General features: G+C 60.5%; 2 protein-coding genes across 2 annotated transcripts in view; one reads left to right on the top strand and one right to left on the bottom strand.

Annotated features, from left to right (window-relative positions):
* LOC116657317 overlaps positions 1-7,038 on the bottom strand; it is a 46,148-nt gene extending 39,110 nt beyond the window's left edge. Inside the window, exons 1-3 of the mRNA XM_032459439.1 lie at positions 6,841-7,038; positions 6,780-6,804; positions 6,460-6,627 (exon numbers count right to left, since the gene is read on the bottom strand). Of these exons, the coding sequence (XP_032315330.1) occupies positions 6,460-6,627; positions 6,780-6,804; positions 6,841-7,000 (353 nt within the window). The 5' untranslated portion in view covers positions 7,001-7,038. The remainder of the gene's footprint in view (positions 1-6,459; positions 6,628-6,779; positions 6,805-6,840) is intronic.
* Positions 7,039-7,405: 367 nt separating this feature from the next.
* LOC116657190 (histone H1x) lies at positions 7,406-8,974 on the top strand. The gene has a single exon (XM_032458778.1). It carries the CDS (start codon positions 7,899-7,901, stop codon positions 8,538-8,540), a length of 642 nt encoding a protein of 213 aa, XP_032314669.1. The 5' UTR covers positions 7,406-7,898; the 3' UTR covers positions 8,541-8,974.
* The last annotated feature ends 7,302 nt before the right edge of the window (positions 8,975-16,276 follow it).

Here is a 16,276-nt window from a genome sequence, read left to right as displayed (position 1 = left end):
GGTGCCGATCTGGGGCTTTCTTCCCTTTCACAAACACGAGTCTGCCGAGGGCCTGGGATTTAGGTTCCTCTCCATTCTGATCATTCAATGTTACAAGACAGACGGGGTCTCGGGGGTAGGGGACAGATATCACAAGATAACCAGAGAAAACCTATGAGAAAAGGAAGCAGGATGACAGGGCTGAGGAGCTGATGGAAAGGCAGAGCCGGGGTGGGAAGGGGACTCAGGCAGGCAGAAGGGGGCCAGGGGACAAGGTCCAAGAGGTCGGCAGGGCCCAGACGCTGCGGCCAGTGGGGAGGCCTTGTGGGGTCTTGAGTGGGAGAAGGTTCACCTCTTCAAAGGCTGCTCTGCTGCCTGTGATGGGGAGGCCAGGGAGGCAGCGGGGGTGGATGGGGGGGCCAGCCCACCCCGAGCAGCTCCATCAGCCCTCAGAGAAGGGTTAGGGAGCAGTGTCGGCCTCCTTCGGTGGGTGGGGGGACCTTAGGGCAGCTGTTAATTCATTCTTGACTCTAGAGAACTGACCATCCCCAAGGCCAGGTGAGCAAAGCCCTTAGGAGATGAACTCCTGTGAGCCTGGCGGGGCCACAGCAGCCTCCCCGCCGACGACCCACGGGGCTGCCTGCCAGGCCGGGAGGCCGGCAGGGCTGCAGGGCTCTCACTGGCACAGGCAGCCCCAGCTCGCCAGGCCCAGCCAGTTTGACTCCGATCTCATTCACTCCACATATTTATTGAGGGCCTGCCATACGCCGGCCCCGCAGCACTGGGCGGGGCGGGGCCCCTGCCCTAGTGGGGGCAATGGGCACGATGCAGGGTCAGCTCAGGAAGTGATAAAAGGAAGCACTGGGAAGTGCTGGGGGGCGGGTCCTTGAAATGAGGTAAACAGTGAATGCTTTGCCATCTTTTCCCTGCCAGCTGTTGCCAGGGAACCTTACCCAGGCGGGGGAGGTAGAAATACGGCCCAGCCCCCAACTCTTCTCAAGAGGGCCACAGGCCCCCCAGGAGGCTGCTGCTAAGCAAGGGAGGTAAAGTCAGGATCCCCTGGCCTGCACTCTGCTGCCCAGCCGCCCCGCATGGGAACACCAAGGTGACTTCTCAGTTTGTCAGGTTTTGTCCTGGTCACCAAAGGTCCCTTCCCTAATGGTCTCAGACCTGCCCGGTTCCTGGGGCTGCTGGAGAAGAGATGCCGAGCTCTGCCACAGCCCGAGGCTGGGTGACGATTCTGGCCTGGCCTCCTGGGACAGCTCCCTCAGCTCGACGGCACTGGGGTGGGCAGGTCAGCCCTGGCTGGGCCCAGGACACCCCTGTCCCCAATGTGACAGGCCCTGAAGAGGCAGGCAGTGTGGCTGGAAGCCAGCCTCTCCTGGGCTGCAAGAGTCCTGGGCCCTCTATCCTCCAGACACCTGCCCCCCAACGCCACTAAACTCCCACTCGAGGTGAAAGGAGTCGCAGGCTGTTACTTGAGAGCAACCCAGAGGAGGTACCTCTAGCCCCCGTGCCTGGCCCGAGTGGCCCCAGTGCCAGATCAGAGGGCTAGGAAGAGACCCCCGGGCAGGGGAGGCCCCTCGGGGAGGCCGCGTTGCTGGGCAGGGAATGAAGACAGGGAGGTGTAGTTGGAGAAGTGAGCGGAGCCAGAGTCGGGGTGCGGGCGGTGGCGGGGAGCCACGTCCCCTCAAGCCCCGGAAAGGTTGGTGCAGAAGAGACGGGGCGGGGGCCAGAGGAGGCAGACAAGAGGCTGAGGTGGGGTGATGGCAGCTCCTGAAATGGGGGCTTGGGGAGGATACACGCAGACCGAGCTGGCTGGAGTCGCAAGACATGGAGGGATGAGTGCTCCCCCAGGGCCTGGGGACAGGGGACAGGGTGGGGACGCAGGTGTCAGGGGGAGGGAGGAGGGCTGCTGGGAAGGCAGCCTGGTTGTAGGTCATCAGCGATTCTGACAGAGAAACTTGATTTATAAGAATGAATCCTGCCATGACTTCTGGGCTGGGGAACAAAGGACAGGCCCGCTGGCCCCTCACGAGGAGGCGGCCAGACACAAGGTGGTCTGAGCTGCGGGGAAGGACGGGCTCGGGGCCGGGGTCAGCGACACCAGCTCCGCTCCGAGCATGGCCTCATGGCAGAGGAGGGGGGTGTCCACGGGCCGGGACTTTGTTTTCCCTTCACGTCCCCCTCCCTTGTGTTTAATACCGTGGATAACTTTATTAGGAAAAAATGATAGCTCTTAAAGAAATAAAAAAAAAAAAACTGAAGGCCAAGAGTAGGGCAGAGTGACTCCCTGTCCCCCGCTGGGCCCCCCGCCCCCTAATCTCTGGCAGAACCGACGGGGGGGGGCCCTTTCTGGAGATGAGCGATGGTTTGCGTCTCGGCACCCCTGGTCCCCAAGCCCTGGGGTGACGCCCTCCCCAAGGCTGAAGGCGGGCAAGCGCAGTTGCGCCAGCACCTCCCATCCCCGACTGTGACCCCAAACAGAGAGCGCTGAGGCTGCGGGTGTCCCACAGCCCCTACCACGCTGACATCGACCTTGAAACCTGCACAGCAAGAACAGCAGGAGCCCTGGGGACCCCTCAGGGAAGCAGAGCTGGGGGCGCCAGGCAGGTGGGCCTCCAGGCTCCCTCTGTGCCCCGTCTCACCTCCTCTCAGCCTCCCACATCAACTCATCTGCTCCTGTGATCCCTGGCAGGCTGCCCGGCCAGATGAGGCGAGGGGCCAGAGCCCCTCACGATGTCCCCATTCGGGGCTTCACAATACACATTTGCATCTTAAAGGCAACCTTCCCCACAGTCTCCCCTTAAATACTGAAAAGCACTTAATGCCTCTTATTTACATTTTAAACCCCAAACTGGGCCCTGTGCCCCCTCCCTCCCAGCCCAGGCCAAGGCTGGAGCCAACCTCTCAGTTAAAACACACTCTGGGGAGACAGACCATTCACTGTAGCCCCCCTTCACTGTTGTCGCCAGCAGCCAGCCCGAGCCAGCTACAAGGGGCTGGTGACCCCAGGGCACCTCTCAGCCACCAGCCAAGGCTCCTGCCGGGTGGTCAGAAACCCTCCCACGTGGAGGCGCCTCAGTTTACCCTGCTGTGCATATACCCCTTTTACAGATGGTAACGCTAAGGCCTGCAGAGGCACTGGGGCCTGCCAAGAGCCCAGGCAGGTGGGTCACATGCGGACCTCGTGGGAGAGCCAGGGTCCAAGCCAACCCAGGAGCTCCTGCTGACCAGTCAACCTTCCAGCTACTGCACCGATGGGCAGGGCGTGCCCAGGGCTGGGGCCTGCAGGGAGCAAGGCAGACCCAGCTCTGCTCTTTAGGTAAAACAGCATTAGATAATGATAAATGCTATGAAGAAAGTAAAGCAGGCTGATGTGACAGGAACCCCGGGGGAGTCTCTGGGCCCCACCGGCCTGGAGGCTGCACTGATGACATATTTGTGGATTCTGAACAAAAGGAGCCAGCCACACCACAAGTGCAAAGGCCATGAGGTGGGAGTCCTTGGGGTGTGAGGAACAAAAAGGCCAGTGTGGCTGAGCTCAGGCAGGGGCTCCCTCTGACGCAGGAAAACAGATGTGGTGCGTGAGAAGGGCTGTGTCTCAGGCTTTGGCTGAGCCCCTGGGACGTGCCCCGCCAAGTGTGGGTCCTTGGCTTCACGCAGGAAAGAGTTCAGGAGCGAGCCACAGTTGAGTGAAGGTAGATTTATCCAGAGAGGTACACTGAAAGGCAAGAGAAGGGCCACAAGGTGTGGAGGTTGGGTGCTCAGATTAAAAGTAGGTACACATTCCATAGAGAGAATGCCGGCCATCTCTGAAAAGGGAGGGGCGGGGCGGCCGCGAGGGGCTGTGTTGCTGGGTTTTATGGGCTTGGTGGCTTCATATGCTAATAAGTGGGAAGACCAGTCTAAGGGGAAGGGGCTGGGATTCCCAGGAAGTTGGCCGTTTCCCGCCCTTTGACCTTTTGTGGCTAGCCTTGGGACGGCCATGGTGCCTGTGGGTGTGTTAATATATTACAATGGGTGTATAATGAAGCCCAAAATCTGCTGGAAATTAAATCTCTCATCATCCTGAGCCTCAAGGCCTCCTGGGGGTTGAATCTTCCACCATTTTGATGTTAACTGCTGTGGCATTCCTTGAGTGGCTGTGCCCTGCCCCCTTCCTGTCTCACCTCTGCCGGGTGAGAGGCCTGGAGAGGCCAGGGTGGGAGGGCGGCCAGCATGGAGGCCTGGACGGAGGAATCGAGGGGCTGTATGAGGGGGTAGATGGAAGAAGAGATTGGGGAGGAGCCTGTGCTTTCTGGCTAGAATCGTTTGTGGAAGTGTTTGCAAGAGAACACAAAAGAGAACTGTTTAGACATTCCAGAGAAGAGGTAGCAGGCGGCTGGATGCCCGCCTGGGGGTCAGGAGAGAGACAGACACAGGGTCACCAGCGTATGGATGGTATTTGGAGCCCAAGGACTGTCCAGGCTCACCCTAGGAGACAGGACCCACCCAAGCCTGCACTCCCGGGCGCCATTTGCCCCTGGCCCGACCCTGGGGAAGGGCTGTCTCTCTCTGCCAGGCCCTGGCCGACTCCAGAGGCTCCCTTTTCTGTATTTTGTCATTTTTCCATTGGCCACGTGAGGCCTTCCCCAAGCATGGTTTCCTTAGAGGATGGCAGGGAGTGTAGGGTTTGAGAGGCACCCTGAAGGCCAGCAGGACCCCAGTCCTAGAGTCCTAGTGAACTGGACAAAGCCACTAACTGCCCCCAGGCCTGTTTCACCATCTGTATAACGAGGCCAGTGGGATGAATCACTGGATCCCTGACAGCTCCCAAAGTGGAGAATGAGTCTTCCTGAGCCCTCATCCACAGGCTCACAGGCAGCCCGTCTGTTGGCATGCCACAGAGCCGCGCCTGCTGTGTCCTCCCCTACGGGCTGGGCCGCGGTGCCCAGCCTCCATGCGACTGCTCCCTCCTCTCATTACGGCCAGGCCGCCCCCAGGGCTAGAGAGCCATGCCCAGCCCCTGCTCTACCGGCTGCCCTCCCTCCCTCCCTCCCTTCCTCACTGATCGGGTGCTGGGCTGTTGGGCTGCTGGCCCCTCCAGGCCACTGTCACTCAGGCCCTGCCCCTTCTGCCCCCTACCCAGAGCGAATCTGCAGACTTTTTAGGGGAAATCTGAAATCTGGACTGCATTTTTATCTGAAATGGCCTGATATTTTTAATCTTGAAACTAATTTAGGTTTTTGTAAAACACTGGGCAAAATGGGCAGCGTCCAGGCAGAGGGTCTCAGAGGCTGGAAGCTTTCCAGTTGGCTCTGAGGACCAACCTGCTTCCTGGGGGCTGCACGGGACAGACCTGCCTTTCTTTCTTGAAATTGCTCCTCCTCGGCTTCCGCGCCTGGCCTCCCTTTCTCTCTGACCATCCTTCCTCTGTCTCCAGTGGGATGGCCGCCCTTTTCCGCTGTTCCCACGCCCTCCCTTTCCCTCCGCGGTGACCTGGGGGCTGGAGGAGCCCTCCCCAGTCTACTGCTGCTACCAGTTCCAGGGACCTGCTGCCCCCATCCCCAGCCCCCATGGCTAGGCAGGATTCAGTCTGGCATCACCCTGTGCTCTCCCTTTGACCTTCCAGAGACCCCAGCGCCAGCCCCTCCCGGCCAGTCACCTGGTTGCCCTGGGCCAGCTATCTCCAGGGTGTCACTGCTCACTCCACCTCCATGCACCCTGGCCCACCCCCGTGGGGCTGCCCTGTCTAACCCCAGCATGCCCTCTGCTCACTCCAGGCTGGTTCTCCTCCAGGGCAGACCCCTCAGGGCACAGCATGGACATCTTGCTGCTTCTCTCTCTCTCTTGCTGCACCTCGGCCTGCACACACCTTGTATTTTCAGAACCTGAGGTCTTTGCTCAAATCATGTGGTCTCTGAAAGCCCCATGTTGCTGCTCCCCAGACCCCCCAGGGCTCAGCCCTCAGAGACCTGTTCCGTTAGGAAATTCAGATGGTCTTTGGTCACCTCGGCTGAGTCCCAGGCCCTCCAGGGTCTCCAGGCCCTGCAAAGACAGTCCGTGGAGGGCCTTGGCCTTCTCTCCAGGAACAGGGGCCACCATCCATCTCCCCTTGCCTTTGAGGTGTACTCATTGCCCAGGGAGCCAAAGCTCTTCTGTGGCTCCAGGCCCCTGACCCACTCTCCCCAGAAAACTACCAGCCTCACCTTTCCCGCCTCAATTTCCTCCTCTCCTGGGGCCTCTTCCTGAGCTGGTCTGAGAGCAAAGGGGCAGGGCAAGCACTGCAGGGGCTGAGCCCACACCTGCTGAGAGGCACTGCTGGACACAGAGCCCCAGAAGCACTTCCCTTTTGTAGACCTCATAGCCTCCAGCTCTCCTCACCCCTGGAGCCCCAATTCCCCAGCCTCCTGTCCACCCACCCCTCCACGCTTGGGCCTCAGGGAACTGTTAACTGTCCGGACCCCGCCCCGCGGGACGCGGACCTAAATCACTTACTCCAAAGGGAGCCGCCCTCCTCCCGAGCATCTCCCCGTGGTCTCAGCGTCTGGCGCCTCCTCCGCACCCTCAGTACTGGACCCAGCGGCAGGGCCACCAGGTTTGCACAAGCCTCCGCGGAGGACTTCGCTGGTACCCAAGGAGGGGAGCCCATGCTCAGCCGTGCTCCTAAAGAGAGAGGGGGAGGGGTGTGGCCCGGAACTGTGAGCAACTCCCCTCCCCCACCCCTCCGGGAACTCCTTCGGGGGCCCCAACCTTCCCCTCGCCCACCCTGGGGCCGCCATTTGGTTTTGGGGGCAATGGTGAGGCTCTTTACGCACCACAAAATGCGGCACTTGTAGCATCAGCGGCGGCGGCGGCGGCGGCGGCGGCGGCGGCGGCGGCGGCGGCGGCGGCGGCGGCGGCGGCGGCGGCGGGGGAAGGGGAGACGGCTAGGAAATATCCCTGGAGCAGTACCTGCGGTCCTTCCCGCTTCCTCCCGCATTGTGCCCAGGCCCCCGAGGCCTAACAGCCCGGGCGCGCAGCTGGAGGGCGCCGGCATCCGCTCCCCCCTTTGACTCGGGCGGAGACCCCCCTCGAAGACGTCCCAGCTCCCTCCACATTGCCCCGGCCGACCACGTGAGGGCGTGCCCTGTGTTAGTTCGGACAAATTAAAGCGCGTCCAGCGGGCAGGCCCGGGGCCCCCTGGACGCGGTCAGGGCTTGGGAGCCTGTGGCGCTGTCTTGGCTGCCGGCCGCCAAGCTCTAGGTCGTGGGGCCTTTCTCGTGGCCGGCGCTATTCGCTCCCAAACAGGGTGCCCCCCTCCTCTAGCGCTTCCGCAGCCTAGGGTGCACCCCTCCGTTCCCCTCTGCCGAGCCGCCCTTGGGCGCCAGCCGTCTCTCCGCCGCGCCGCGGGCTCGGGCCCTGTCCGGGGCGCACGGCGGCAGGAGTGGTGGCACCGGAGAGGAGCGGTCTGGGAAACCAGCGGCCGGGGAAGGGGCTCCAAGAAGCACAAGTTGGCGCTGGCCCCGGACCAGGCTGTTGTTGTTCTCAACGTGGTCCGCCTTGGGGCCATAAAAGCGGAGCGGGGCGCCCTCCTCGGCAGAACGCAGCGCGCACACTCAAAGAGCTCCGGCGGAGAAGGTGGTGGCGGCAGCAGCAGCGCTTGTTCGGCCGACTTTCTCCGCTCCAATACCATCCTCGTTCCGGCCGCCCCGCGCCGGACTCCTGCGCTCCGGCAGTCCCCGCGCCGGCTCCGGTCCCGGCCCGGGTGCCCCGCTCCGGCCGGCCCGGCCCCCACCCCAGCCCTGCCGCCCGGCCCCAGGCCCGGCCGCGGCCGCTCCCGCCTGGAGCCGCCGCGCGCCCCCAGCCCCCCGGCGCCCCCGCGGCCCCTCGCCTTCCTCTTCCCGGCGCGGCCCCCGGGCTTCCGCGCCCCACCCGCCACCAACCCGCTCGCCACCATGTCCGTGGAGCTCGAGGAGGCCCTGCCACTGACGACCGCCGAGGGGGCGGCCAAAAAGGCGGCCAAGACCGGAGGCTCGGCGGCGCTGTCCCCGTCCAAAAAGAAGAAAAACAGCAAGAAGAAAAACCAGCCAGGCAAGTACAGCCAACTGGTGGTGGAGACCATCCGCAGGCTGAGCGAGCGCAACGGTTCGTCGCTGGCCAAGATCTACGCGGAGGCCAAGAAGGTGGCGTGGTTCGACCAGCAGAACGGGCGCACCTACCTCAAGTACTCCATCAAGGCGCTGGTGCAGAACGACACGCTGCTGCAGGTGAAGGGCACCGGCGCCAACGGCTCTTTCAAGCTCAACCGCAAGAAGCTGGAGGGCGGCGGCGATCGGCGCGGAGCCCCGGCGGCCGCCACTGCCCCGGCTCCTGTCGCGCAAAAAGCCAAGAAGGCGGCCCCGGGCGCGACTGGCTCGCGGCGCGCGGACAAGAAGCCCGCCAAGGGCCAGCAGCCCGAGAAGCGCTCGCACAAGAAGGGCGCCGCTTCCAAGAAGGACAAAGCCAGCAAGGCCAAGAAGGCGGCGGCCGCGGGGGGCAAGAAGGTGAAGAAGGCGGCCAAGCCCAGCGTCCCCAAAGTGCCCAAGGGCCGCAAGTGAGCGCGGGGGCCCGGCACCCGCTTTTTCACCCCGAGTGCACGTAGGTTTTTCTGCGGGGTCCCGGCCCGGGCCGCCGCGCTCGCTCCTACCGTAGGGGGCGCCGGCCCGCCCTTCCCCCGCGTGGGAGCATTTTTTTTGTTGTTGTTTGCTTTAGATTTTTGAAACGGCCCTGGCGACGCCCCTATTGGCTCTCGCCCTTGGCAACGGTTGTCGCCATGGTTACCGTCCCCCAGTCGCCAATGGCCGGGCCGCGCCTGCCCGCCCGGGCCCTGTGCGCGCGGACGCGGCGGACGCGCAGCCCTTCTCGCTCCCGCTCCGCCCTCCCCGCCTCCGAGCGCGCGACTAGCAATCTCGCGAGGCGCGGGGCTGCGCGGCGCTTCCTTTCCCCCTCGCGGCCTATTTTGGGGCACAATAAATTGTTTAAACCTTTGAAATACTCTTGTTTTCTTCCGAGTGGAGTAGGGTTGGGAGCGTCCGGCGCGTTGCTTGGGCTAGAGGGTGAGTCCCCGGCACCCGGCGTCCGTTAGCGAGGCAGGCCCCGACCGTGGACGCCGGCGGCCGCGGGGGCGGGTTGGTCCCGGAACGAGCCCCCGGGGCGTGCGGTCACAGTGCGGGGGCGGCCTGGCGCGCGCCTGCGGGGCAGCGGGCGCGGGCTTCGCGGGCCTGCGGCTTGGGGCCCCTCGGCTCTCACGAGGTCTCTGCAGGCGGGGCCTGCGTGGAGCTTGGTAATTCTTGAGTTCAGTGAGCCGTCGTGTTGATGGGACAGGGGCAGTGGAGCCAGGCTCTGGCTCACCCACTCCAACCCAGGTGCGGTGCTGTGCGGGCTGAGCAAGGCACCGACCCTCCCTGGGCTTGTCGGCCAGTCGGGAGTGCACGCGGGACCCCAAGGGTTACAGGCCCGCTGGCAGGAATGACCCTCAGTCCTGGCCCGCCCCGCCCCATGCCCCCACCCCTGCCCACCATATGGAATAGTTGTTCGTCCGGTAGGGCACTAGGCTGAGGTCTTTTGAGACAGATGTTACCGTGAAAGGACAACCTTCGAAAACAACGAAAGCCTGGGAATAGTGGGAAACCAGGGAATGTTCTAGAGTAGTTCCTGTGTACAGACCAGGCTCAGCTCGGTGGGAGCGCCGCTGAGGATCCTTCCACTGGCAGAGTGCCCCTGGACAGCAAGTGCCCCTGACGGAGGCCTGGCAGCCACCAGCCTTCTCTGGCACACAGGGAACAGGGCAGACTCTTACCCACATTTGAGCAAGTGGCCACCACTCCTGCTTCAAGGCTGTCCCTACCCTGCTGGGGGCTCCTGCCCACTGTTTCTGGCGCAGGGACCTGCAGGGCCAGGTGCCAGTGTGTTACTGCCCTGTCCTGGGCCCTGGGAACACAGCAGGGGGAAGAACCTGCACAGGTGCCTGTTCTGCTCAAGCTTCCAGCCAGTGTGGGAGTAGGGAGTAGGCAGGTGTCCCAGAGGTACCCCTAGCACATCACTCTAGGCGCAAATTTGGAGAGACACTTGAGAGCCAGACGGGGCCCTGACCTGGTGGCATTAGGGCAAAGGAGGAATACTAGACCTGACAGTGGCTGCTGTGATTGGGACACACCACTGACCCTGCCAGCTGTGTCCTGGCCTCTTGCTGATCAGTAACACCTTCATTAGCAGTTTTGATTGGGGGCAGTGTGCCCAGTGCCCCACTGCAGGGCCGGTGCGCCAAGCAGCTAACAGCCGTGAGCGGCCTCGGCCTCCCCAGGATTCTGGGGGTGATGCTCCTAACCAACTAAGTGTGATCCCTCAGAGTCCACCCTCCCCAGACCAGAGACCCAAGCTCAGGTCCACCTGGACTCACCCCAGCTGTCCAAGTTGGCATTCCTGGCTGGGGCCTGGGGCTTGGCTTTCTGACCCTCTCCTTGGTGGCCCTGAGGTTCCGAGCAGGTTTGGAAGGACTGCTTCAGGGGCCTGGGCATGTGGACCCTGCTCCTTCCTGCCCAGCTCTTCACGCTGAGCTGCTTCCCTTTCTCAGAGCCCTCCCTGACCAAAGCCCCAGCCTCGGATGACCCTTACCTTTGAAGACATCCCTAGAGTGCCGAGGCCCCCCGCGTGCCTCTCAGGTCGTCCTTATTCCACAGTCTTTCCAGATCTCCCCCTAGAACCCTCCCTTTGCTGCTCGCACCACCTAGCGCTCCCAGCGGCCTCCGGCTTCGATGCTGCTGTTCCCACCTCTCTCCCACCACCCCTTCTCTGTGCTTTGAAGACTTGGCCCCTGGCTTGCTGCCTTCTCCAGAAGTACTGGGGCATTGCTTATACTTCTGATAATAAAAAGCACTTTGATTTTCTTCTGCGGACACAACCCACCCTACTCTCAGGCCACATGGCTCTGAGGGACGGACCCTTCCAGTCCCAGGGATGGTCAAGCGACCAAAGACCTGGTTGATGAGTGTTCAGTCTGTGCACTTGGCCACAAGGATTGGGTCAGAAATGGGTTCTTAACCCCCGTCAATGAGTCAATCCTCAGACTTCCTGGAACTAGTGAGGAAGGAGTGTGCGCTCCTCTGGGCTCACTGGGAGTAGGGGCATGAGGCCAGAGCTGCCAGTGGCCATCTTTGTCAACACATAGGGAGAGCCCACATGAAAAAGGGGCCAAGACAGAGAAGGTTGGAGCCAAGAAATGGAGAAACAGATACTTAAGGACATTAATGGGACATCTGGATCCAGCCATGCCTGAAGCTAGTTAGACCTGGCTGTCCTGTGAGCTGATACTTGCTTTTTACATAAGCTAGTTTGAATTAGGTTTCTGTCACTTGCAGTCTGGTCTCTCACTCCTTGGACTCCCTTTATCCTCCCATGCCCACATCCTGGACCTTGTCATCCCTTCAAATTACTCTTCCTTAAAACCACAGTCACGGGGTCCCACTCTCCACCCACAGGCCCTTCCCTTCCTCTTCCCAATCTGCTCACTCAGACCCTTCAGCCAAGCTGCACCTCCATGGGTGGGTCCCACGTTCTGAAGTTGAAGAATGGATGGTCGTGACCAACCACATGTGAACCCTCCGCTTGTGCCAGACACTCTGAGAATGGCTGCATAGGCCTCACCTGGGCCCGGAGGCAGCCCAGCGAGGTCAGTGGTCCAATAGTCATCTCACTGGTGCGCGAGGTGTATTTTCTGCCGTAACATCACACTCGGCTCCTGCCCAGAGCTGGGGAGCCCAAGACCCATCGTTTACTTTCTCTGTCTCTTGGAGCCTCAATTCCAGGTGAACACTGAAGGCACATGACACTGCGAAGCCCAGGAGGAGGGCTTCCTGGAGGAGGTGACCCCAGTATAGCAAAGAGGCAAAGGATTAGGTGCATTTGCTTGTCTGTAAAACTGAGGCACAGCAATGGCCCAGGCTGCACCTACTAATCATGAGGGGGTTGCGTGGGACCAGGGACCAGGAGGCTGAGGTCAGGGTTCTGGGCGCAGCTCCACCACGTTCTTTTGTCCAGGACAAGACTGTTCTCTGCAAGCCTCAATTTTCTCATCTATAAGCAGAGCCAAGAACGAGTCTCTGTACTCATTAATCTGCTGACCAGGGAAGTCTGAACACACTACCTCTGGCCAGGGGCTCCAGGTTTTCCTGCCTCCATCTGTCACACCCTCCGGGTGCAGAGCTCTCTCCTGCGAAGCTGCCCTCCTGCCTCTCGCAGGGCTGGGGCCTTGCCCCCCTCGTGAACCTAACTCCTGGGTTCCCAGATCCTACTTCCTCCTGGTCCCTGGACAGCTCTGCAGACACTGCAAAGGCCCCTTTCCAGGTCGAGCAGTTTAGTTACCCATGGGATGGGGTCTCCACCCAGTCAACCCCTGGGGACCAACCCAGCTAAAACCATCCCTCTGCCAGGGCGGGGCCAAGTGTGGAGCTGAGGAAGGAAAGCGCTGTCCGTGTTGCCCTGGACCTTGGCGATGAGGGCAACCTGTAGGAGCTGAGACCCTTCATCCAGAGCTCACCGTGTCCACGCCTGGCCCAGGAGTCAGAAAACCTGAGGGAGAATCCAGGGAAAGTAGAGAATTGCAGTCCCAGGGGCTGCTTCACACCGGGCAGGTGAGGCAGCAGATCAGCAAGCAAAGTGGCTGCCTCCTCCCAAACCTGGCAAGACCCGCCCTGTGGCCCCCGAGCGCTGGTGATGGCCGCCAGGCAGCAGTGCGGCCGAACACGGCCAGAGCTTCCCACTTTCTCAGACCGTATTAGAAGCACCTTCTGAAAGTGTTTCTAAGTTCCCCTCCCAAAGCAGGAAGGGATCTGGGCCATCCGGGGAAGCCTGGGAGGAGGGCACCTCGGCTGGCAGCGGTCCCGCCTGGGGTCCCATCATCAGAGGCACCTCCTGAGAATTTTTGATGTCGAAACTATAAACCTCTTTTTGTGAAACTGCCTGCTTTTAAATTGTGGGTTTAAGAAAAAAAGCCCTCCATCTCACACCCATTAGGATGGCTACTATTAAAAAAAAAAAAAACAAAAACAGAACAGAATGAGTGTTGGTGAGGATGTGGAGAAGTTGGAACCTTCTGCACTGCTGGTAGGAATGTAAGATGGTGCAGCTGCTGGAAAACAGTACAGAGGGTCCTCAAAAAATCAAACATAGAACTGATCCAGCAATTTTACTTCTGGGCACACACCCAACAGAATTGAAAGCAGTCACTAGAAGAGAGACTTGCACACCCATGTTCACAGCAGCTCTGTTTGCAACAGCCAAAGTTGGAGGCAACCCAGGTGTCCATGGACGGATGATGGATAAACACAGGGTGGTCTCTCACACAACAGAATATTATTTAGTCTTAAAAAGGAAGAAGTTCTGACACACATGACAACATGGAGGAACCTTGAGGACATGATGCTTAGTGAAACAAGCCAGTCACAGAAGGACAAGTACTGTCTGATCCCACTTACATGAAGTGTCTAGACAGGTCAAATCCACAGTGAGAAAGAGCAGACTGGTGGGCGCCAGGGTTGGGGGTGGCAGCTAGGGGTTAATGAAGGCAGTTTGAGTTTTGCAAGATGAAAAGTTCTGGATACGGATAGTGGTGATGGCTGCACGACCGTGTGAACGTATTTAACGCCACTGAACTGCACGCTTACAAACGGTTAAGATGGTAAATTTTATGTCACGCGTATTTTACCACAATTAAAAATAAAGAAATACTGTCTGGGCCAAACAGAATCATGTGTGAGCTCAGTGTGGCCTGCAGTCCCCACCTTTGAGATCATGCACCCCGATCTTCTGTGTGGGCTGTGTCGGCTGCTTCATGAGACAGGAAGCTCTGCGTGGAGGTGTCTCGCTGCAGCCCGAGCCAAAGGAAGTCACAGCGCCATGAAAGCCACAGACCGGCCCGCCGGTGCTGAGGGGCTGCGCCAGGGGTAACCGCATCTCCACCCAGGTTGTCACGAGGGTCCCAGAGCCTTCCCTAGTCTCGCCCACCTCCTCTTGCCTCCTCCAGCTCCTGTCTTCCTCCTGGCTGCCTCCATTAAGGGCTACAAGTGTGGCACTCAGGCCAGCCTGGCTGCCTTCAGAACTTTTTATGTTGTTCAGTGTGATTGTCCAGCCCCTTTCACTGAAGCCCTAGCTCCTCCAAACATCCCTTGAGCTTCTGCTGCTGCCTCCTGGGAGTGTCACCTACCCATAGAGCCTGCAGCACACCTCTCTTCCCTGGAGTCCCTGGGACGTGCGAGGGACTCCATCACAGAGGTAGGTTCTGTTGCTGTGGGCTCCTGGGAGCACACAGAGTGGGGCAAAGCAAGTCTCAGCTGTGTGTGCGCTGGGGACCCTCCCACACAGCCAGCACCTTTCTCCAAGGAATGAGCTTGCACCCTTCCCAACACTGTGTGCTCCTGTTTCAGGCTGAGCAGGGGGAGAGAGGGTATGCAGGTCCAGACAGGGATCTGAGAGGCTGAGGCCACCACTACTCTCTCTGGTCCCCACCAGCAGCCTACCCTCTGGGCCTTCCCGGTAGCAAGCAGGATCTTGTCCAAATTCTCCAAGCTGAGACACCCTTTCTGGGCCAGGGAGCTCACAGAATTGTCCTCAACTTACCCATGCCAAGCTGCACGCTGTGGGCCAAGCCCCTCGCTCACTTGGGTGGTTCCACCTGGGTCTGCACAAAGCTGGGCTGGGCTTCTGGTACACAGCGCTGCAGGAGATGCATCCAGATGCACTGTAGACAGGAGTGCAGGTGTCTGCCAGGACCTGGAGTCCAGGGGGCCCTCTGCCTCCTCTAAGGCTGCAGAGCAAGAAACGGTCCCCTAATGCCTGGAGCCAAGCCCAGTCACTGTGCAGGTAGGGCATCTCTCCTGCCCCAAGGACTGTGGGGCCCTGGTCTGACTTGCCCAAACTGAGGCCTGCAGGAGGCTTCCCCGCCTGTCCCTGAGGTCTGACTCTAAAAACAAAGGGCAGGAGCGATGCTGTGCTGCTCTGACACGCCGAATCAAGTCCTGGCAAAAAGTGGGAGAACAGGGAATCACATGCCCCTGCAATCAGTGAAAAGCTGGAAAGCAATTTGGCAATACCCAGTAAAGCCGATGACCCAGATGGGGGAAGGGACTGCAGAATGGAATGCCCAAGATGACTACATTTATGTAAACCTGAAAAATCACAAAATACGTCTTGATAGTAGAATGTGCTTTTAACATCACATTTATGTCATAGTATGCAAACCTGAGTGAAAAGGACACATGCCCAAGGACTTTTGTTCTTTCTTGTGAAAGACCCCACCAAACTGAAAAAAACAGCCCTGAAAAACAGTGGGGGAAACTATGAGAAACAATGGAAATTTCACTTTTGTCGCTTATTAAACGTGAAGTAAATATGACAAAAGTCAGAACAGTCAACATGCTGGTTATCTGTATTTTTTTAAACCTCTTAATGTTACACCAAAGCCCACATAAATGAGCCCAAATAAAACCAGATAATACCACTGAGAGCGCCCCAGCTTCCCCCGCCCACCGCCTCAACCGGAAAAGGAATTCAGAGACCGAAGGAAGGGGAGGGGACCGCACCGCACCCCCGCCCGCCGGCGCCGCTCGCTCCCATTGGCGGGTACGGCGCCGGGCCCCGCTCCGATTGGTGGAGATGCGACCCCTGCTTTGCATAGGCCCAGCGGCGGGTGTGAACGGACCCGAGCGCGCCCGCCGCCGCCGCCGCCGCCGCCGCCGCCGCCGCCGCCACCACGCTCGCGAGCGCGCGGCTCCCGGACGCCCGGGAGGAGGGTGCGGGCCGGCTGGGCCCCCTGGACCTCCGGGAAGGCCCCTCGGCCTCGCCCCCAGGCGTGGCGCGGGTGACGCCTGCCGCCCCTCCCCGCACGGGCCGCGCGCGCAGTCAGCGCCCAAGCCCCTTTAACAAGCTGCTACCACCGGCCGCTCACATCGGAGGTGGTAACGGGGAGAAGCGGCGCCCTTGCTCTCCTTCCCGGCCCCACTCGTCCGGATGGGGGGAGGATAGCCCACGACCACCCAGACAAACATCTAATTATACAGCGATGCGCGTCAGGGAGGACAGGGGCGCTGACCAGGCTGCGGCGGACGGCCAGCCCCCAGAGTCTGGCCGGCTCCTCGCGTGGCCGGGGCCTGTCCTCACCCACATCCTCCCTCCCCGTGTAAAGACGGGTCTTGGCCTCTGCAACCTCTGTGTTCGGCAGGCACTCTCTCAGGCTGGTTTTAAGTTAACGGATTCAGACAACTTCCAAGTATTAAGAGTGAAAAGAGACTCAACAAAGAGC

Source organism: Camelus ferus, chromosome 17 (genome assembly GCF_009834535.1).
Source record: "Camelus ferus isolate YT-003-E chromosome 17, BCGSAC_Cfer_1.0, whole genome shotgun sequence".
Classification (NCBI taxonomy): domain Eukaryota; kingdom Metazoa; phylum Chordata; class Mammalia; order Artiodactyla; family Camelidae; genus Camelus; species Camelus ferus.
Note: the sequence above shows the minus strand (reverse complement) of the source record. Positions and strands in the feature narration are given on the sequence as shown.